Here is a 21,495-nt window from a genome sequence, read left to right as displayed (position 1 = left end):
AAATTAATTAATTTTTATACATCAAACATTTTTAGAAAATGATAGTTTTATAAATATTTTATATTTACTTAAAAATTAAAATAATTTTATAAATAAAATTAATAAAATATATATTGAAATAGTTAAAACTCTCTATTTAGTTGTATACATACATCTATTTGTATAAAATTCAAGGTGGAATAGATATCTGACTCTAAAGTTTTCTAGTATCATGGTTTTTTTGTTATTAACAGATATTAATTTTTAATATACACTTTACTTGAGAACTTATGAATATCCTAATTTTTTGGATCAAATCGAGATAAATAACCAAAAGAATCAAAATTAATGGATAAAATAGCAACAATGGATGACATGTAATAAATTGACAAATATTCATTAAAAACTAGTCATTATGTTTGACTTTGTCCACTTCGGTCATCTCCGATAATAATACCAAAAAACTAAATTTGGTGTAATTTTGTCTCCAACAATATAATAAATTTGACAATATCCCACCAAATTTGGTGTAATATGAATAGTATTACACCAAAACACTATTCACCATACCAAATCTTTAACATGTATAATTATTCTATTTCATTTAAGAATATAGTTTAACTATTAGTTTTATACTTATTTCATATTTGTAATTAAACATAAATATAGTGCATTATTATTTTAAATTATTTTTCATTATTAAATTACTAAATGAGTATTATCATTTAAGTCATATTGTGAAAATAAAATATCACAAATTTCTTCTATCTTTATATTTTATTTTCAATAGTATAAAAGTTTAATTAGTATTTTATAAAATATATAAATTAATACTATAATCTAGATAAGATTAAAATGCATATTAAATTTAAAATAAACACTCAAAACATTAAAAAAAATACAAAACTCATACTAAACAAACATAAAACACAAAAACTAATATTAAATGACAAAAGGAAATTAAAAAAAATTAAGATTTAGGAAATTCGTTTCCGCTTGGTTTAACTGGTAATTTTTACAAATAAAAATATAAATAAGTTAGTAAGTACAATAATATTATAGAGAATAAGTCCAAATAATTCAAAATATATTATTTTAAAGTTAGGTTTAATGGTGAATATGTAATACTACTAAATTTATCAAACATTAAAATAAAAAAAATTAAATTTTATTTTATAATATATTTAAACTTGTATTACAAACTAATACAAATTTTAATAGTTTGTAATTTTGAATATAACTAATATTTTTAATAAATAAATACATAAAATATAATATTATTAAACCATAAATATAAATGTAAATAAATTTTATAAAACATAAAACTACAAAAATTTAACAACAATATCTAACTTTCATAAAATAATTATTTATTAATCACAAATAATAAAAATATAAACATTTATTAAAACTGAAAATATTAAATAATATATAATATTACTTTTGGCGTTTAATTTAGTGTTATTGTTGGAGATAAAAAAAATATTTGACACCAAAGCACCAAATTTGATATTGAAATTGCACCAAATTTAGTATATTGCTGTTGGAGATATCCTTATTATGGTGTCTTTAGTCTCTCCTAGAGTTTAAATGAAAAATGTACAATTAGTGGATGATACACAGATGGATTTCATCTACCAAATTATCTCCATTCAACAAATTTTTTATAATTTGATTAAGAAGATGGAAAATATACAAATAGTCTAAATATTGTTTTCTAAAAAAATAGATGACCATTATTTATTTTATACACTTGTTAATTAGAGTGTTTCATCCATTTTTATACAATAATTTTATTTTCTTTCTTATATAAATGATAAATTTATTTTTCTCTCATTTATGATAAATCTATATTATTGTGAAATGTAAATACTATTTATATTTGTTTAGTTTTAAAATTTTATTTTATTTATACAACATTTGATTTATAATATATTTTTATTTGACATCATACTTTATTTTCTTTAGTAGTGTGTTATTATAGCAGCGATTAGTTATGCTTTAAGTCTTTTAACTTGTTTTGATTGGCATCACGTGTTTAGTACGAAAGTTAATCAGCGAATTTAAATAAATATCTGGAAAAGAAAGCTCAAATAGAGTTAACCGTTCAAGTCATATCTATACTATACTAAAAGCTAAATACTATCAAAGGAGAAGCTGTCCACATCACCCAATTAAATCGGCCAATAGAAAAAGAGAAAATTGCCATGTCAGATTCGTCACTTAAATCAATTGGGCTTCAATCGCATTTCTCTGTTGGGCTTCGTAAAACATAGCCCAGTTAATGTTATGGACTTAAATTAATGTTATCTTACAATAGACGCCATTTAGAAACTATATCGTCTTTTTCCTTTGTCTTCATCTTCTCCTTTCCTCTTCATACATTCACCGTTACTAAGCCTATTTGCCATCAATCAATGGAGTTCTTCAATATCGTCTTAATGAATACGTTTCACCTCCTTCTTTTTATCCTTCTTTATATACTCTTTCCCCTTTCATGTCTACAAACCAAAACCCTAGATTATTTTAAGCTAAACCAAAACCAAACGGCAAGTCCCGTCTCCTCCGTCCTGTCTCCACATGATGTGTGTGAACCTTCCAAAAGCTCTGAAGATTCTGCAGATGAGGGAATCAAAAAGACGTGACAGTGTTGAGGGAGAGAAAGCCATACGCTCTAAACGTGGGAAAAGATGTTCTGTCTCCAACGATGATGTATGTATGTGGTCATCTCGGAGACGGGGATTCCGGTGGGTAGATAGCAGAAACAGCTATGAGATTGGAATAAAAAAATTACGTGCTTTAAACGGCGGGAAAGTCACGCCGGCAACAGAGCTACAGAGACATTGAGTTTGATCTTATCCAAAGTCTCATTTTTTTCCTTTCAGGGAATTTGATTTATTTTATTTTCATTTAATTTTCCAGGTTATATTGGTATTGTTTTAGTTGGTTTTAAGCTCTGTTTTATGTTATAATTTTCTGTATTCTGAAAACCGTTGAAAAAGAAGAAGCATTACTTTTTACCTACTAAAGCTTCAAGAACAGAGAATCAAGATGCTATATGGTTGGAATACTTGCTGACCCTAAAGAGGCAAGAGTTGGTATTAGAGAGACTCCTTACTTCCGATTCAATCCAGTCCACTTATATCGATAGTAAATTGTAATAACAGATTGTGTCCAGACTATTTCATAGAATCAACTCTTACGTGTGCAATTGTTTACATCTGTGTATTTACTTACGTGTACAATAATTAATATAAACTTACGTGTACAATTGTTTACTTTGTTGATTTGCACTCGCTTGCTCCAGTTGGATGTTAGGACGAAGCTTTGCATAAGGGACAGCTTATACCGATTGGCAAAAAGCGCAGAGCAGAGACATCATTGTATGGATGCAAATGGTGGAAACAGACAGGTGAAAGGTGCTGGCTCGCATCTCGAGACTGGTGAAACAGACAAGTAAGCACCAACTGCCTACTTCTCCTGTATACTCATCATTTTATCTTCTGCTATGTACTCACTCATCTTTCAGTTGTTTTAGATTCTGTCATTAATATCTACAGGTACGTGGGATTCTTGGATATAGAAACTGATACAAACCCGATAGACCGATCCATAGCTCATTTGCTGTTTCAAAGACCCTCAGACTCATCTCTTTCATCAGATCACGATGTTCTCTCTTATAAATCCCATCCAATGGTAACTTAAACAAACACTTACTTCTTACGCACAGCCATTCAGACTTTTGCAAACTATGTCGCATAGTGGCTCATTCAGTCATCATAATCTCCACAGATTCCTCAGCCCAACAGTAGTCCGAGCCTGAGGATAGAGAACCAAGAGGAAACCCAAGAACTTAGAACCGAAGCTGTAGCATGTGACAACAAGTAGTGATGTCAACTGGAAACCGACTCTTTCAGTCCTGAACCAAACTGGGTAACATCTTTGTATTTACTTCTCTCTTTGGCTTTAACCTTATGCTGTATCAGTTTCCTTATATGTGATCAACTTGCTATTTCCAAATAGACTAGACAGAGGCTCGGTATGGAATCAAACATGCCATCAGCATCAGCTTCTCTACTTGGAAATCACAAAGACGAAAGCCTAGCTGCTGTTTCGTTGAACAGTTGATTGAGAAAGTTGATGGATTTGCTGCTGTCTTCCCAGGTTAGTTAAGAAGAGTTTTTTTGTTCATGAACTTGCCCTTTCTCTCTACAAGGATATTTTGATATTGTTTCGCAAGTACAAGATTTTGATATTCTGTTGCTGATGTTACATGCGCTGCCCGAGGCGCTTCTGATATTGTTATCACTGAGCCTTGACTCAGTGTTATCATCAGCGCAGTTATAACCACTCGAATTATACAATCAGTGGGATGTGAGAAGCCCTCTAAAGGAGACGGTGTCGTTTTGGCTAAGATCGATCCCACGGAGGAGAACGAGCTCGCTCATCAGTATAGTGTTCAGGGCTTCCTCACCATACTGTTCTTCGTAGATGGCGAGCACAAGCCTTACAATGGAGGCAGGACCAAGTAAGTCAACTCTCCATTTTTTGTAACTAAAGTTCAAATCTTTATTGTGAATTGTATTGAAAGTTCAAATCCTTAGTGTCAATTGTATTGAAAGTTCAAAACTTTAGTGTCAATTGTATTGAAAGTTCAAATATTTATTGTGAATTGTATTGAAAGTTCAAATCTTTAGTGTGTTTTTTTGTATTGAGGTGCCTTTTTTATTGGATCTGATTTGTGATGCAGAGAAACGATAGTGACGTGGGTGAAGAAGAAGATAGGTCCTGGTGTGTATAATCTAACCACACTAGATGATGCTGAGAAAGTGTTGACTTCTGGGAACAAAGTCATCTTGGGATACTTGAACTCTTTGGTGGGTGTTGAGCGATTTTCCTGGTGTCAAATATCTCTCCTGCAACTGCTTGGATGGAGAGATGTCAAGTGGTAATGACCAGAGCAACGAAAGTGTGTAAATCCCTCGAACACGGCGAGCCCATCCTGTGGAGCAGTTTCAGTTGCAGAGCACATTTGTGAGCAGGCTATCATGATGAAGACCCGGTTCAGGTTGCAGGAAACATCCTAAAGAAGGCTCGCACCCAGTAATTGTTAAGGCTATCGAACTTGAAACCTCACTATTTCTCTTTTGCTTCATTGCAGTATTGTTTATAAAAAAAAAATTTCAGTTTGTTTTGTTTCATTGACCATGTTTGCAACTTTTACCACAATTAAAACTTATTAGTACTTATTACATTCACGTGTTTACAGATGTCTTTTAATTTTCTTAAGCTCCACTAAGGTGCCTTTTTTTAAATCTCAGCTTATTGTTTCTTCAAATGTATTATTAATTCCACCATCTTAATTAAAAAAAGGTTTAGCACTTGGTTTATATATTCATCTGAAAATCTGAGTTTATGGTTTCCTCGACTTTGTTTTAAGCTTCTACGACCATATAAATTTAAAACGTATTGGCACTTATTCCACACAGGTGTTTGTAAATTAGCCTACCTTGGTGGTCATATAAATGAAATCAACTGCACTATTCCCTACAAAAAGAAGAATATATTTGATGCGTCCAAATTTATTTTTATTAGATGAATATGTCTCCGAGTTTTTTTGCCTAAATTATTGGAATATACAATCAAAAATAGACCATAATATAATTTGTTTTAGTGACTCGGTTTATGTCTATCCCTAGACACTTTTATTATACAATAATTTAATTTGGTTTAGATAAACTACTAAACTATTTAAAATAAAATTAATGAAATAAACATTTAAATATGAGGTTCATATCAACAAAATACATAAAATATATATTATTAATTAGATTATATAATTTACATGTATTTATGCTATTATATTTTAATTGATTGGTTTATTCGGTTTACTTAGTTTGAACGGTTTAGATATCAAAGCATATCCATATATCCCAATTTCTAAAAAAAGACATATGTTCGGTATATTCGGTATCGCCAAATTTAATCTACTTTCTCTAGCTCGGTTTGGTTCAATTTTAATGGGTTGGTTTTATCGGATTAAAACACCCCTAAATAATTCTAATATCAGAAAATCAAGTTTATTATCCAAGCTACTCTTTTTGTTTTTTAAACAATGGATATTCACCAACTTTTCCATGATTTTGAAAATATAAAGCTCCCATTACAAAAAAACATTGAAACATACGATCGATAAATAAACTATCAACACACTTTTCCGCGCGTAGCGCGGAGAGAGACTCTAGTTGCTTTAACGTGCAGGGAAATATATTTGATTTAATCGACAACTTTAAGTAACATTTTGTCTGTTAAATAAGAATTTATCCGTATCTCAATAAGATCACGGCACATGAAAAAGCTTTTAGATTATCAATACGTGTCAACATAGTCCTGATTTCAAGTTAATTTTTCGAGTTCTCGAGGCCACCTTCATGATTTTCAGTATTAATTACTCAAATACTATAGTTTACTAACTTACAAGAGAAGAGATTAACGCTAATGATTCTTTTATTTCACACTCAGTATATACACTAGTATTAGACTATTAGTATACTATAGTATTACCAACAATAATATACACTCAGTATTGAGTCCCACTGCAAAATGTAGGACAAAGAGGAAGGATGCAAGAATCAGGAATCTAACAACATTGCCGTTTGGACAAATGGGTTGGGCTTTAATATTTCAGGATTCCGTTACCTACATCGCACTTGGCATTCTAAATACAAACTTTCATAATCCGACCCACATAAGATTTATGCGTATATAAATCAATTATATACAGACATGGATGTCACGTACGTTGACGTCATGACTCATGAGTGAGAGATGAGAGTTGCGCTGCAAATCCGATAGAATCTATTAAAAGTTGATTTTGGTTACTCGGCTGTCCGGTCAGTACAAAACAAACAGAGACTTCTGAAGTTAGCATATATAGTTATATTGGAGAAGATGGTCGGTATTTGCCTTCGGCCAAATACTTAGAGACGAATTCACGGGCAAGTGTGTTGAGATCACCGTCCCTGTCCAGCGGATCTTCCAGGCCCAATAATGTGCTGAAATCCACTGACTCTGTTTGGACCTCAGTATCTTCCTGTGGTTGTTGTTGTTGCTGCTGTTCTGGTGACATACCATAAATGTGTGACAAGGAGGAAGACACGTTGTTGTTCTTATGATCGGCAGTAGCAATGAGTGGAGCTTTGGTTGAAGAGGTTGCTTCTGTCTGTGAATTGTTTTGTTGTTTAGGCTGCGGAGGGAGGCGTTGAAGGGTTGAGAGATGAGTCTTGACGACGGCTAGCTCCTCCTGGAGACTCATCACCTGTTCACGTATTTTAAATCATATAACGCTGGTATTCTTTTTTCTTTACATATATAATATTAATCAAGTGTTGATTTTATAGCATCATCAATTTACCTTTTGCTACATTTCATGAATGTTCAAAAAGAGGATAGGATTGAATTATACGGTCAATGAATGGATCTATTTATACCTTATAAAAGAAAATCAAACTGGGTTGTACAATGGGATGCGTTATACTTATACTACTAGCACTATTAAAGAAAACAATTCGGAAAGATTGACAATTTGACTTTTCATTACTTGGGTTTTCGACAGACGAGCCCTTGGGAAGACACATGAGCTTGTTTTCAATTTATTTGTAACCTCGACCCCCAATGTCCCTTGCTAACGAATTGAAAATTAAATTTAATGCGTTAACTTTTAAAAATATATAAACTTTCAAAAAGAAACCAAGATGGAGCTGTAATAAAATAGCAGGTTAATCAAGCTATGCGGCTAAAAGCAGCTGCAAGCTAGGTTGATGATAGTTGATAGATAATCTCATCATGTATGTTCAACCTGACGTTACATGATGAGTTTATTTTAGAGTGAACACATGCATGCCTATCTAAATCTTTGAATAGATAATCATCAGAAATATACATACGTACATCTGTATATATGAATATAAATAAAACATTTAAAATATAGGGTTACTGAAAACCTGATGTTGAAGGGCGAAGATGTGACCAACGCATCCGTAGACGGGATCGCGAAGCCTAGCCAAGGCCTCGTAAGAAAGTGTTGCGACGGCTTCAGGTCTCCGGTTGGCTGGAATCATCAAGAGGAGCTTAGAGGTGTTGCTGGCCCCAAAAACCTTGTGCACCGCCGCGAAATGAGCCGTCCCTTCCTCTGCGTCAAAGTAGGGAGCGAAGACGCATTCCGCCACGCATTTACGCCGGAGAAACTTGCATGCGCCGCACGGACTTCCACCGCTAGTGGTGCTTCCGCTCATATTTTTCAAAAATACGTAATGCTTTGCTGGGATAGGGATAAGGTGAAGAAGTGTCGTCGTCGACCTATTATATATTCAAAGATTTTACCAAAAAAAAAAAAAAAATATATATATAAATATATACACACACATATATTCAAAGAGAGAGAGATAGAAAGTGATAGGTTAGTTTATGAACTTGTTTTTAGTTAATGTGGAGCATAGAGGATCGTGTCAGGCAAGAAAATCATGTCTTGCTTTTGGTGGTGGGTCATTAATAATCATTACTTTTCTATTTCATTTCTTCTTCGATGTGCATAGATAGTTGCTTTTTTGTGTGACTGCCAATTTCTTCTTTTTTTCTTCAAGGGAAGTTTTATAAACTCAAGGTTGAAACAGAAGAGCTGGCTGTCAAAAATGACAACAAAAGCTAAAGGTAGCGGTTAGAACAAATTAACTTCAGACTTCAGAGACATAAGTCGGAGAAACCAACACCGAAAATAAAAAGAAACATTGCCGTTAACATACTCCAAAACCAGAATATCTAAATATATGAACTCATCTAAAATCAGTCCAAGAATGAATAGTGACCTCCCTACATGAATCAAATCCCGGGGATTGGATAGAGATACAAGTGTACTTCATTATATTGCTCTCAATTTAGTGAAATGAACTCTAATACTCCACAATCCACTCAGAAACTGATCTGATCCATTCAAGGATTTCAGAATCCGCATGTGTTACGTCATAACTCAAGAGAAATACTCATCAAAGCAGAACACAAGGTCTAAAATATCGCGATAAGTTTTTTGGGCTTTCACTTAAAACCAATTGGTAATTAGTGGTGTGACCCAAGTCCCTTATATATTACTTATGTCCCTATTATATATTCGATGTGAGATCTTCTCTCCAATACTCTCTCTCGAAATAATGGTGCGTATAACCATTAATCTCGCAGAATCCATCATACTCCTCCGAGATAATGCTATTTTCTAGCTATCTCGAAGAATTGAGCCTTCTCTGGGCCATCAACTAATGGGTTGATCGGGCTACTGTCCTGGCCGGATTAAAGGGTCAGGGTATTGAACCGACTCTGATACCATATTAGATTCAGATTTATTATGGGTTTCCAACTTAAAACTAATTGGCAATTAGTGGTGTGATCCAAGTCCCTTATATATTATTTATGTCCCAATCATATATCCGATGTGAGATTTTCTTTCCAATAGATCGGGCACAGAGAATCTAGCCCGTACATCTTTTACTACAAGGCTCAAACTATTTAATATTAACTTTTCTTAAGAGTTTTAACCACTAGTCTGAATTCTATAAACACTAATAAAAAGACTGGAATTGCTAAACCAACGAAAGTATATACTATAGGTTTTGCAAAACACCAAAGACTTGTACATGCAGAAATAAAGTTTTGAAAATAAGTAAGTATACATAGACTTCAAAATTATTTATACACAAGCTACTAGAGATAAATAACAACTAATCCATAGGTTTGCAACAAACTATCAGTCTTGAATTAAAATGATGTTTACCATCTCGGACTAGAATTCCATAACTAGCACACTTTGGCATATAAACTAGGGAACTTTTGGGTTACAGTTTAACGAGACGCTAATGATATGATATTGTGGCGTTTACTACTCGGTAAACAGTACTAATGAGGTGAAGGTGGTGGCTCAAGCTTGGAAGCAACGGCAAAACGGATGTGGATTTTGTAAAGAAATAAACAAAGGACAAAGGGAAAGACCTTTGCGTGAAGCAAACACACTCATTCTCATCTACTGTTGTTGACGTATCCACTCTAGCACTCTCCCCAACCGCCGCAGGAGATTTCTTTCATTCACACGTGCAACCCTCACCACACGTGTGTATTCCTTCTTTTTATTCTCAGCCACAATCATATAGACATAGTACTGCATTTTTGATTTTACATAAATGAATTTTGAAAGATTGCAAGTATAGTAGTCTAACAATACACCTTTGATGCTAGTTACTAGTTGGTAAATAAACTAACAACAATAATAATAGAGCAGAGAGACAGAGATGTATATTGCTTCTTATTTCAACAAATCGTAGAGTCAGACACTGACAAGACACTGATCAACTGTTTGCTTCGCCGCAAGTACAACCTCAGTCGGTCACTGTCATCATGTCTCTGTTTGACAAGATGCTGACCCAAATCAAATGGCCAAATTCGGCCTTATATTGGGTTCAAAACGGTTAATGGGCCGTGAACATATTTTAGTCATGAAACCTTTGTAATTAGCCAATATCAACAAAAATATAGTTGTCAGTTGTTTGTAATTATCTAGTCAAGTAATTTGTCGACAAAAAAGTACTCCCTCCATGTTTTAGAAAAAAACAAATTGTTTCTGAAAAATCTATATTTTACATTTTTAATGTATATAATAATAACAAAATGTAAATTTCAAAAACATTAATTATATTTACTAAATTTTGATTGGTTAAAAATCTTAGGAAATAGCTAAATACAGAAAATGGTGTATTTATTTTTTTAAAAATCGGTATTTTTTTAAAAAATGTGAAAACTCTATAACATACATATTTTTGAAACGGAAGAAGTAAGTAATTTATTATTTGACACAAAAAGAGAATAGTGTGTAATAAATAAGTGTACTTGAAATAAACATTGACTTGAGTATTTTAAATACTTATATATATATATATATATATATATATATATATATATATATATATCAAATATTCACATTGGCTATTAATTTTAGTATTTTTTCGTATTATTTGTTCAGGTTCGAATATATTTTATACCAAACTACAAATTTGTTACGATATTTTTATACTTTGGGTCGAATAACAGATCAGATTTTTTTGATCTGGATTCGGTTCAGATCTCGGGTTCCAAATTTTATGCCCAGTATTAAGAAGAAAGATTAGACAAGAGGCGGATGACACGGTGATGCTCTTTGTTTACAACTGTTTTCTATTCTTTTTTTGGTTAACATGTTACTATTTTTTCTTCGAAACAATTGTATTAATTCAGCCAAAAACTTATATAAGATTTTAAACTAAGCTGGCGAGACAAACACTTCTTGAAAAGATCCATCAGATTAAAAATTATTTTTTGAAGAAGTAAACCGGTAGACAATAACTAAATTTCCAAAAACTAAACAAACGCACTGAAGCAAAAGTTTTACAGACAAAAATTAAAGATCTATCAACACAATACACTGAAAATATTGAAGACCAAGCATGATTAGAGGAGATAATCACCAAGAATCAGACTTTATTACGTATGTCCAAGCCCTCACACCTTATTTTGCACAAAACACATCATACCGATACCGCTTAGGAGACATAGGTAAAAAACTTGACACCACCACGGAAGATGCAGAGATCGAGATGGTTTGTCTGATAAGAATAGGCTGAAACCCCAAATCTTTGGAACTAAGTCGAATAAACTTGCATGCAATCACATATAAACGATAACTACAATAAACGACCCATCGCAAAGCAATTAAGGATATATCACTCCTACTTATCCCGTCATCAACACTCACAGCACGAACCAAGAAAAACAACATAAATAACAAACGAAAAGGTCTGAAACAAAGATGAAGGCAACACTGGAGATCAACAATACAAAACAAGAAACAAACCGCCAGAGCCACGAAACCCAAACGAAAAGATTTCAGATCTAAATCACGAAATTAAAACCGAAAACTAAAACTAACCCACCAAAAACGACTATACATGCAAGACAGACTAAAAAATAAAATGAAAAGAAGAACAACAACGGATGATGTGGTTGAGAAATCTCACCAATATCGATAAGAGAAACCAAAAAACAAAGAAAAAATATCAGAAACGAGAGAAAAAGGATTAAGAGAGTAAAGATTGTTTCAACATATTACTATTCCTTACTTCCAATGTTATCTATTTTCGTTCTTATTATTGTTTTATGGCATCTATTACCTCTGAAATAAGGCCTCAGTGTCATTATGTTAATAAAAGGTGGTTCGAACAAATTGATCTACTACAGAAAAAGATTTCATAAGTTTAGGGATTTGAGAACTAAACCAAAGACAGAGGAATTCAACCGTCTTTCGAAAAGGGATGCATCTGTGTTGAAGAAACAATTATCTCGCTTGAAAACATATCTAGGCAGGATTAAATATATGACGGGATTGCATGATATTTTAATCATCATCCATCAACAAGAAGAATATACGGCTCTTCAAGAATGTATAACTTTGGGAATTCCAATCATTTCTTTAATCAATACTGATACACTAAAAATGAATCCTTGCTACTGCCAAGTTAACAGTTGCAATTGTAGTACTTGAGATTCAAATTCAGAGGACCAGTCTACACTCTAGTTCTTTAAGTTTCAGAATCAAGCTAAGAAGAAGATATGATTTGGTTGAAATAGGCGATAGTAAACAAGCAAAATAAACACGAGATTAATTCAATTAAACAAGAGCTAGCCTAGGGTATTTCATTGGGTGATGAATTGGAGCCAAACAATTATTCAAGCGCGATGAAGTGCTTTCTAGAACTCGGATCACTCAGCTGGAACACTCCACTGTCGTGGTAGTGATCGCTTTGCAGATCGATCTCACCACCTAACTGTCGTTGGGATGAGAATCGATTGCAAGCTTTAGAGAACAGGTCCGATCAGTTCACTTACCACCCTAATATCTACTTTCGCTGATTAGGGATACTAAGCTCATTCAATACATGTCAAGTTATCATCCTAAGCGGTTAACTAGGTGATGAACTAGTGATCTAACATCAAGTGATCAGTTTAATGAAAGCAGTAAGAACAGTATGAATGAAGAACAGTTATGGATCGCTTATCTATGTTTAGCTCATGTCTCAACACCCTAAAAACCCTAGGCGAGCAAGGTCACTACTCGATCATGATGCACATAAACAAAGACATAAATCCTGAATAAAATTGCATAAGAACAGAGTAGAAAACAAAAGGGTTCAGATGATCTTCTCTATGAGAGGATGGATTCTTCTCCCTTACAAGTTGCAGATCGCAATACTCAGTGTTCTCTTCTAAAAACTAGCGTAAGAAAATAGAAAATAGATAGATGGCGTTTATATGGAGGCGCCAATCAGAAGAGAAAAAGATTAGGGCAACAAGGCTTTAATTCCCGAAATAGGAGTTTCCATATTCGTCTGGAACAATCTCCGGATCACTCCGTCTGCTTGTTCCGCTTGAGAGGAACAGTCTCGGGACTGTTCTCTTGAGTGTTCTCCGCAGGAATGCTCCAAAAGGACATCTTTTCATCAGGCACCTTCTCTTCTTTCTTCTGCTAACTCCAGACCTGTAAAAGGTCAAAAGGGACTAGACTGACACGAATTAGTGACTTAAAACAAATGAAAACATATATACAATGATGTGAAAACACCATATATCAATTCCCCCAGACTTAGATCCTTGTTTGTCCTCGAACAAGGCAAGTATCAAGAACAGGGAGAAAGGTTTGAAAGCGTGGGAACTCGCTTATTCTCAGCAACCATACTCTTACCACAAATCTCTGAACCATACAAGCTGTAGATTAGGACCACACACACTTACTGAGAACCCCCTGATCACTGTTCGAAGATCGGCTCCTTACTCTACATCTCAAACCTGAAAAGGCAACACTTTCGAGACAAAACTCCTTATGTTCAATTAAGATCAGCGTGAGCTTCTTGTCACAGGCTCTACTCAGAGAGAACGGGCTAGGTATAGAACATGCTAACTTTTATGGTGGAGTTCAAGAGTGTTTAGGGTTTACCAGGAGCGGGTGCAGGATATCGCACAAAATGGTCGTGAGAGGACGGCTCCATTGAGGTCCACAGTCCTTACTCATCTCTGCTAATCAGACTGCTCTCCGATAGATCGATCATAAGGCTGTTCTGCGCGATTCAACTTCCCCTTCAGAACACTTCACTGAAACCACCATTACTTTCTCAACCTTTCCAGTGGCATGCATCATAGATTCTTCCCCTTCTCGTCACCAGTAAATCAAAGCAATTTTTTTTTTTTTTTTTTTTTTTTATATGTACTGAATTACAAAATGCTGGGGTGACGAGCAAGGAGGTAACAAGTGATGTACATGATGCCACTGGTGATTCATTCTGGACTGTTCTATCCACTTACTTCTCGTTGTTCTCCATGGTATCGGAACATGCACCTCGGTTGTTCCCTTTTGTTTGGAACAAGCACTCCGGTTGTTCTGCCTGCTTCCACTGTGTGAGCATTGATGAGTAAGAACTGCGTCGATCCTTTCCTCTCCGACCTTTTTGCACATATCTGCACATAAAGTACTAGAAAAGCAAATGCATGAGGGTGGAATTAAAGGTCAGGGTTCAAGGTGGGAACTAGCTAAAGATGAGCTAGCCACTCAGGAACAGCAAGAGGGATAAAAATCGGATAAGAAGTCCTGAGTGTAGTTCTCATTCTACCCTGATCTAGTGCCCATGACAAGAAGAATTAGAGTCCATATTAGGTTCAGATAAAGTGGAGTTAAGTCTGCCCAGTGTAACCTGATCGGTATAGAACTTCTGGAGTGTCAAATGAGATAAGTCAGGGTGTTCCAGGTCCATGTGTGGGTCTTTCATCACTGCTAAGGTCACTGAATAAGAAGGTTAAAGCACGAGGTGGTTAAAGAGCATCACAAACAAGGTCCTGATTCCCACAATAGTTTTGACTGACTCGATCCTAAAAACTGACTCGATAAAAACATGAAAATGACACAAGGACTGACTCAAAAAGCACACATGCGAATATAGTACAATCGCTCCCCCAGACTTAGTTCACACCATCCCTGGTTGTGAAAATAAATCAGAGGAAGCTGAAACAAACCAAACAGAAGCAAATAACATGAAAAATAAATAGTTCAGATGGATAAGACAAGGGATAGAAATAGTCCTTTCGGACTCAGTCTGAATCGCCGCTACCGGAGTGACCAGCTGTCCTCCTGTTCCTCGCAGTCTCACTCCTCCAGTCGATGTTCCTGCTTGTTCCTTGCCTGGGCGCCTTGTTCTCTGCGGTGTACGCTCCTCCTGTGCTCCAATGCAGCCGCCTGTGATCGCCCTGAGTATCCTCTTCATGAGGCTGTTATTCTTCTTCTGGGAATCAACCATCCAGCGTCTGTAGGCGTGGTCATCAGTCACATCGGTGAAGTCCTCCTAGGTCGTACTCTCCATCAGCCGGTGGAGTAACATGCTCCACATCGTCCATGTCTTCATCATCGTGCTGAACGGGTGCCTTCGGATCATCGCAGAGGTGCTCTTCAGCGGGTGAGAACACAATGTTCTCGAAGGATAAGAAGTCTGTGAACCCAGGCATAGGGAGCTTGCAGTACAGAGGGTTCCCTTCTTTGTCCTGGAACTTGTAGGTGGTCTCGTCGCGCAGGATGTGGCATGCGATCAGGTAAGGAGTATCGATGTACTCAATCGCAGAGACGACCGTGTAAGAGCTGAGGTTGATGTTGAAGTGCTGGAACAAGGGAGTGAGCAGACTGCCGCAACGATCCTTCTTATCATCAGTTCGAACCAGTGTGTCTCGGCGTTCAGCGAACATGGAGATGAGATGATACCCTGGGTTGGTCTTGACTTCCTGGATCGGGGTGATGTTCTCTCTGCGCATCTCGTCCTCAAGTCCCGTGTAGAGAACTTGGAGCTCTCCATTCGTGATCTTGGAGGTATACTCCTTCGCGAACAAGACATTGGACACAATCTTGGCGATGATCCGGATAGCAGGATTCCGGATCTGCGACTGATAGGCCTTGCGAGAGGTGAACTTGCCGGCTGCGATGAGATCCCAAAAGGTGTCTGCCGGTTTGAACTTCTTTCCACTGAAATCCCCTTTGGCGTGTCTGCAATCTCGAATAGAGAGTTCAGGTCGTCGAGAGAGATGGAACAGAACTTGCCATCAGCCATGAAGGAGAAGAAGCAGTTCTCATACGAAGGCGCATTGGGGTTCTGGTAAGTGATCTTGCACGTCGCGAGCACTTGCCTGACCAAGTCGGGGGTAGAACCTGAGCCTGGTAGCAGAGAGGCATGATTCCCATAGCCTGCATTGTGTCGAACACCTCAGTGTCAAGGCCTAGATCGCCTAGTGTTTGCTGGTTCACGAATCGCGTGGGCAAGATCTCTGCTAGGAGGAGCTTGTTGTAAACCGCCGCCGACTCCTTGTCCCATCCCTCGACGTTGAAGTCAAGGAGCATCTGATCATTAAGGTCGATGGGCGCTCCCTCAGTCTTGTTCGGCCACGGGTACCCAGGTGGAGCACTCGCGGCTGGAGAAGCCGTGCTCTTGGTGACTCTAGCGTTCCGCATCTTTGGAGGCATCTACAAGACAAAACAAAACCCAATATCAGCACAGTTCGTCGGTTGTTCTAGAAACGATGGAACAATCCAATCTTCTTGTTCTACTCAAATCCATCGATTACTAGACAACCTATACAAGCCTCAATCTCAACAGTAGAAATCGCAAAAGCCAAGAATCACAAGCAACAAATCGGTTCCTCTTCCATTGAGTATCAATCATGAATTCAATCCTAGTAGCAAGTATACTATCAAGAGCTACAACCTAGGATGAAATCGCAAGCATAAAGGAGAGGAGATCCAAGAAATCACTCCCAAATCGCGATTTGCATGCGCGAAAGGGGAGAGTTCTTGGCCGATTACCTTGATTGGAGAGGTGATTCCTGCAAAACAACCAATCTCAAGAGAACCCAAGAGGTGAGAACCAAAATCGTGAGGAATTGAATCAAAAGGGGAAGAGTTTGCGATTTTAGGGTTCTTGAGGGGAGGTGGTTGATTTGCGGCGGAGAGAGAAGTAGTGGGGGAGTGGAATGTTTGGGCTTTTAAAGCCAATCAAAACGCTTCCCCTTCCCTTTTCTTTTATTTTTTTTTTTATTTTTTTTTTTTTTTTGTTTCGAGAACTTACCTGGGAACAATCGGCGGAACAACCGCTGGAGTGCTCTCCTGGAGTGATCTCGAATTTTCTTGATTTTTCAACCTGCAAGTTAGTTCCTAGAAAGATAAAGACAAAGAGAAACAATATTTACACTCACCAGTGGGTTGCCTCCCACAAGCGCTTGTTTTCTGTCACTAGCTTGACTTCAATGAGCCGATTAGGCTTGAGGGGGATCGCTCAAGGGTATCTCTACACCTTCAGCGATTGTTGTGTCAGCAAGATATGGCTTGAGACGCTGACCATTGACAACAAATTCTCCTCCTCTTGTGTCCAGCAACACAACAGCTCCATAAGGCGACCTCCTTAATGGTGAAAGGTCCAGACCATCTAGATTTGAGCTTTCCAGGGAACAGCTTAACCCGTGAATTGAAGAGTAAAACCTGATCGTTCGGAGCAAAGCTTCTGCTGATGATCCGCCTGTCGTGGAACGCCTTGGTCTTTTCCTTGTAGATCTTAGAACTCTCATAGGCCAGATGCCTGATCTCCTCCAACTCGTGGATCTGAATGGTTCGCCTCTCCTTGGCAGGTTGATGTCGAAGTTGAGTAGTTTGACAGCCCAAGCCGCCTTGTACTCTAGCTCAACAGGTAGGTGGCACGCCTTGCCATAGACCAGATGATAGGGTGGTCCCTAAAGGGGTCTTGTAGGCTGTTCTGTACGCCCAGAGAGCATCGTCAAGCTTAAGGGACCAATCCTTGCGGGTGGTGTTGACAGTCTTCTGCAGGATGTTCTTGATCTCTCTGTTTGAAACTTCCACTTGACCACTTGTTTGAGGATGGTAGGCGGTTGCAACCTTGTGTTTCACACCATTCTTTGCTCAGCAATCCTTGGAACAACTTGTTGATAAAGTGTGTTCCACCATCGCTTATTACCACTCTAGGCACTCCAAATCTTGGGAAGATGATGGAGGTGAACATCTTGGTTACAACTCGCGCATCATTGGTTGGACTAGCAATCGCCTCTACCCACTTGGAGACATAGTCCACAGCAACTAGGATGTACTCATTCTTGTGTGAGACTGGGAAAGGTCCCATGAAATCGATCCCCCAGCAATCGAACACTTCAACTTCCAAGATGTAGTTCTGAGGCATCTCGTTCTCTTACTTATACTCCCCATCCTTTGGCATGAATTGCATCGAGATATGAAGGCGTGAGCATCTCTGAACATAGTGGGCCACCAGAAACCGGCTTGGAGGATCTTGGAAACAGTCTTGAAGGTGGCAAAGTGACCAGCATAAGAGGAACCATGGCAGTGGTGAAGGATCCCTGGAATATCAGCCTCCGGAACACATCTCTGAAGATCCCATCCTTGCCTTGCCGATAGAGATACGGCTCATCCCCAGAAGTAGTGCCTTGCCTCCCTCAGAAATTTCCTCTTCTCATTCCTGTGAACCTCAAAGGCTCTTTCTCAGCTGCCAAGAAGTTGGCAATCTCAGCAAACCATGGAAGGTCGGGTACTCCTTCTGGATCACTGCAACAAATGATCCTTCTACGCGGGAACAGTCCTTAATGGCAGGTGACGACTGCTCCATGTTGCGCAGACCAATCGCATTGACGTACTCCATCGGTTGTTCCACATCAAGAACTGTCTCATCTGACACTTTCATCCTGGAGAGATGATCTGCCACTCCATTATCAACCCCCTTCTTGTCTCTTATCTCTAGATCAAACTCTTGGAGCAAGAATCCATCTAAAAGCGCGGTTTAGCATCCTTCTTCGTGAGCAGGTACTTGAGAGCCGCCGTGGTCTGTGTGCACAATCACCTTTGATCCAACCAGATAGGATCTGAACTTCTCAAAAGCGAACACGATGGCAAGGAGCTCCTTCTCTGTGGTTGCGTATCGGCATTGAGCTTCATCTAAAGTTCTGCTTGCATAGTAGATCACGTGAAGCTTCTTGTCTTTACGCTGTCCAAGGACTGCTCCCACTGCAAAGTCACTTGCATCTGTCATGATCTCAAAGGGGAGATCCCAGTCTGGAGGTTGGACAACTGTGCACTGACTAGAGCTCCCTTGATCGTGTGGAATGCGGCTAAGCAGTCACTGTCAAAGGCAAACTGAGCTTCCTTGCAGAGCAGCCGAGTGAGTGGTCTCGCGATCTTAGAGAAATCTTGGATGAAACCTCCTGTAGAAACCAGCGTGTCCCAGGAACTCCGGATTCCCTTCACTGAAGTTGGTGGTTGCAGACTCATCATGACCTCGATCTTTGCCTTGTCCACCTCAATGCCTTTCTCGGATATCTTGTGTCCCAGAACAATCCCGTCTCTCACCATGAAGTGGCATTTCTCCCAGTTCAGCACTAAATGCTTCTCCTCGCATCGCTTCAGTACCCTGCACAAATTTGACAAACAGACATGAAAGGAGCTTCCATAGACGCTGAAATCGTCCATGAAAACCTCCATTATGTCTTCGATCAGATCAGTAAAAATCGACATCATGCATCGCTGGAAGGTCGCTGGAGCATTGCACAAGCCCGAAGGGCATCCTCCTGTATGCATATGTTCCATAAGGGCATGTGAACGTCGTCTTCTCCTGATCATCTGGGTGGATGGGATCTGAAAGAAACCTGAATAACCATCTAAAAAGCAATAGTAAGGGTGGTTAGCCAATCTCTCAAGCATTTGATCAATAAGGAAGTGGGAAGTGATCCTTACGAGTCGCAGCATTCAATTTACGAAAATCAATGCACATGCGATGACCAGTAACTGTTTCTAGTGGGATCAATTCATTCTTTTCATTGTTATTAACAGTGATCCCACCTTTCTTAGGTACTACATGCACAGGGACTAACCCACTTACTATCAGAGATCGCATAGATCACACCTGCTTCTAGAAGTTTCATTATCTCTTTCTTTACAACATCTTTTAGATTCGGGTTTAACCTCCCTCTGATGTTCTACAGAAGTCATCGATTCATCTTCCAGGTGTGTATTCTATGCATGCACAGATCAGGTGAAATGCCAGGGTATGTCAGCTAGAGAGTACCCAAAGCCTTACGATATTTCCTCAGCTCACACAAAAGCAGAGCAGTCTCTGCATTGTTCAGGTCAGCATTCACAATGACAGGATATGTGGAGTTGGGTCCAAGAAATGCATACCTGAGTCCCTTGGGAAGGGATTTGAGCTCTACCTTTGGAGCTTTCAGCTCGCTCCATGAGTCATCGGGCTGAGCTGCCGGAACAGACGGGTTCTGAGGCGCGGTTGTTCCAGTCGCTGTGCTGGACTCACTGTTCTCCCCCAGACTTAGATTCGCCACAATCCTCTCCATACTCCTGGCTGAATCCAGGAACTTGCATAGGCATCAGCATCAACACTCTCTAAGCTCTGCTCGGCTTCAGCTCTGACTAAGGCGAGTTCAAGTGGATCCTCGGTGAGAATCTCCTCGATCATTCCTTCATGCGGCTCTAGTGGATCACCATCTTCTTGGACAGTGAAAGTTTGTCCATCCAGCATCGGCTTCTTGAGCATCTGATCCATCTCAAACTTCATCACAATATCTCCAAGGTGGAGATCAATCTTCCCTTGTCGGACATCAATGATAGCTCCAACAGTGCAGAGGAATGGTCTGCCTAGGATCAGGGGATCATTGGAGTCTTTCCTCGACTTCCAGAACAACGAAATCGGCAGGAACAATTGTATTCCCAACCAGAACTTGAAGATCTTCGAGGATTCCAACTGGAGACTTCACAGATCGATCAGCAAACACTAGTGACATCCTGGTAGGCTTGAAATCCGTGTATCCAAGGCGCTTAGCCACAGTATATGGCATGAGGTTTATGCTTGACCCTCTAGATCGACGAGTGAGCATGAGAAGAGTGTTCTGCCAATCTGAACCGAGAGAACAAATTTTCCCGGATCACCCAACTTCTTAATCCTTCTGTTCTGGAGCACCGCACTGCACTCCTTAGAGACAATCATGAACTCGCTGTCATCAGATCTTCCCAGAGATCAATCCCTTGACGAAGCTACGCATGGATGTATCATTTGGATCGCACTCATCAGAGGGAGCTTGACAGTTAGGTCTTCCAGCATCTTCCTGCACTTCATCTCTTCCTTATCCTGCGTGTAGCCTTAGCTGGAACAGGGTAGGGCACTTTCGGTACATACTGACGAGCAGGAGAAGGTGCTGCAGTCGGTGGAACAACCCAGCGGGTCGCTCTGCTTCAGGCGGAACAGTCTCAGTAGGTTGTTCTGCGTCTTCCTCATCTGTGGTACAGCTTTAGAAGGCTGATCCGACTCCTTCTGCTTCCCTTTCTCAGCCGATGTG

At 38.5% G+C, this 21,495-nt stretch overlaps 1 protein-coding gene and 1 long non-coding RNA gene across 7 annotated transcripts; one reads left to right on the top strand and one right to left on the bottom strand.

The window, feature by feature from the left end:
- The first annotated feature begins 2,180 nt into the window (after positions 1 to 2,180).
- Positions 2,181 to 5,255, top strand: LOC130499769 (uncharacterized). Of its 5 annotated transcripts, none has more exons than XR_008938632.1 (7): positions 2,181 to 3,136; positions 3,287 to 3,435; positions 3,540 to 3,675; positions 3,772 to 3,912; positions 4,008 to 4,143; positions 4,316 to 4,507; positions 4,730 to 5,255. It is a non-coding gene; the product is annotated as an uncharacterized LOC130499769 (long non-coding RNA). The 5 variants fall into 5 exon arrangements; XR_008938629.1 differs by having other exon boundaries at positions 4,003 to 4,143; positions 4,304 to 4,507; XR_008938631.1 differs by having other exon boundaries at positions 2,184 to 3,077; positions 4,003 to 4,143; positions 4,730 to 5,254.
- Positions 5,256 to 6,478: 1,223 nt separating this feature from the next.
- On the bottom strand, positions 6,479 to 8,414 carry LOC108837179 (LOB domain-containing protein 31). 2 transcript variants are annotated; one of them, XM_018610248.2, is made up of 3 exons: positions 7,983 to 8,414; positions 7,580 to 7,663; positions 6,479 to 7,297 (listed from the first exon to the last, which is right to left on the bottom strand). In XM_018610248.2, exons 1-3 carry the CDS (start codon positions 8,271 to 8,273, stop codon positions 6,917 to 6,919), a joined length of 756 nt encoding a protein of 251 aa, XP_018465750.1. In that variant the 5' UTR covers positions 8,274 to 8,414; the 3' UTR covers positions 6,479 to 6,916. The 2 variants fall into 2 exon arrangements, with proteins under 2 accessions (XP_018465750.1, XP_018465751.1); XM_018610249.2 differs by lacking the exon at positions 7,580 to 7,663 and having other exon boundaries at positions 7,983 to 8,399.
- Positions 8,415 to 21,495: the final 13,081 nt, after the last annotated feature.

Source organism: Raphanus sativus, chromosome 9, assembly GCF_000801105.2.
Source record: "Raphanus sativus cultivar WK10039 chromosome 9, ASM80110v3, whole genome shotgun sequence".
Lineage (NCBI taxonomy): Eukaryota > Viridiplantae > Streptophyta > Magnoliopsida > Brassicales > Brassicaceae > Raphanus > Raphanus sativus.
Note: the sequence above shows the minus strand (reverse complement) of the source record. Positions and strands in the feature narration are given on the sequence as shown.

Bases quoted from the DNA above. Each gene is read 5' to 3' on its own strand.
- LOC108837179 (XM_018610248.2), bottom strand. From the start codon at position 8,273: ATGAGCGGAAGCACCACTAGCGGTGGAAGTCCGTGCGGCGCATGCAAG. The intron at 7,664-7,982 runs GTTTTCAGTAAC...TCAATTCGTTAG, and splicing joins TCTTCGCCCTTCAACATCAG to CAAGGGACATTGGGGGTCGA. The intron at 7,298-7,579 runs GTAATGAAAAGT...ATACGTGAACAG, and splicing joins CTCGTCTGTCGAAAACCCAA to GTGATGAGTCTCCAGGAGGA.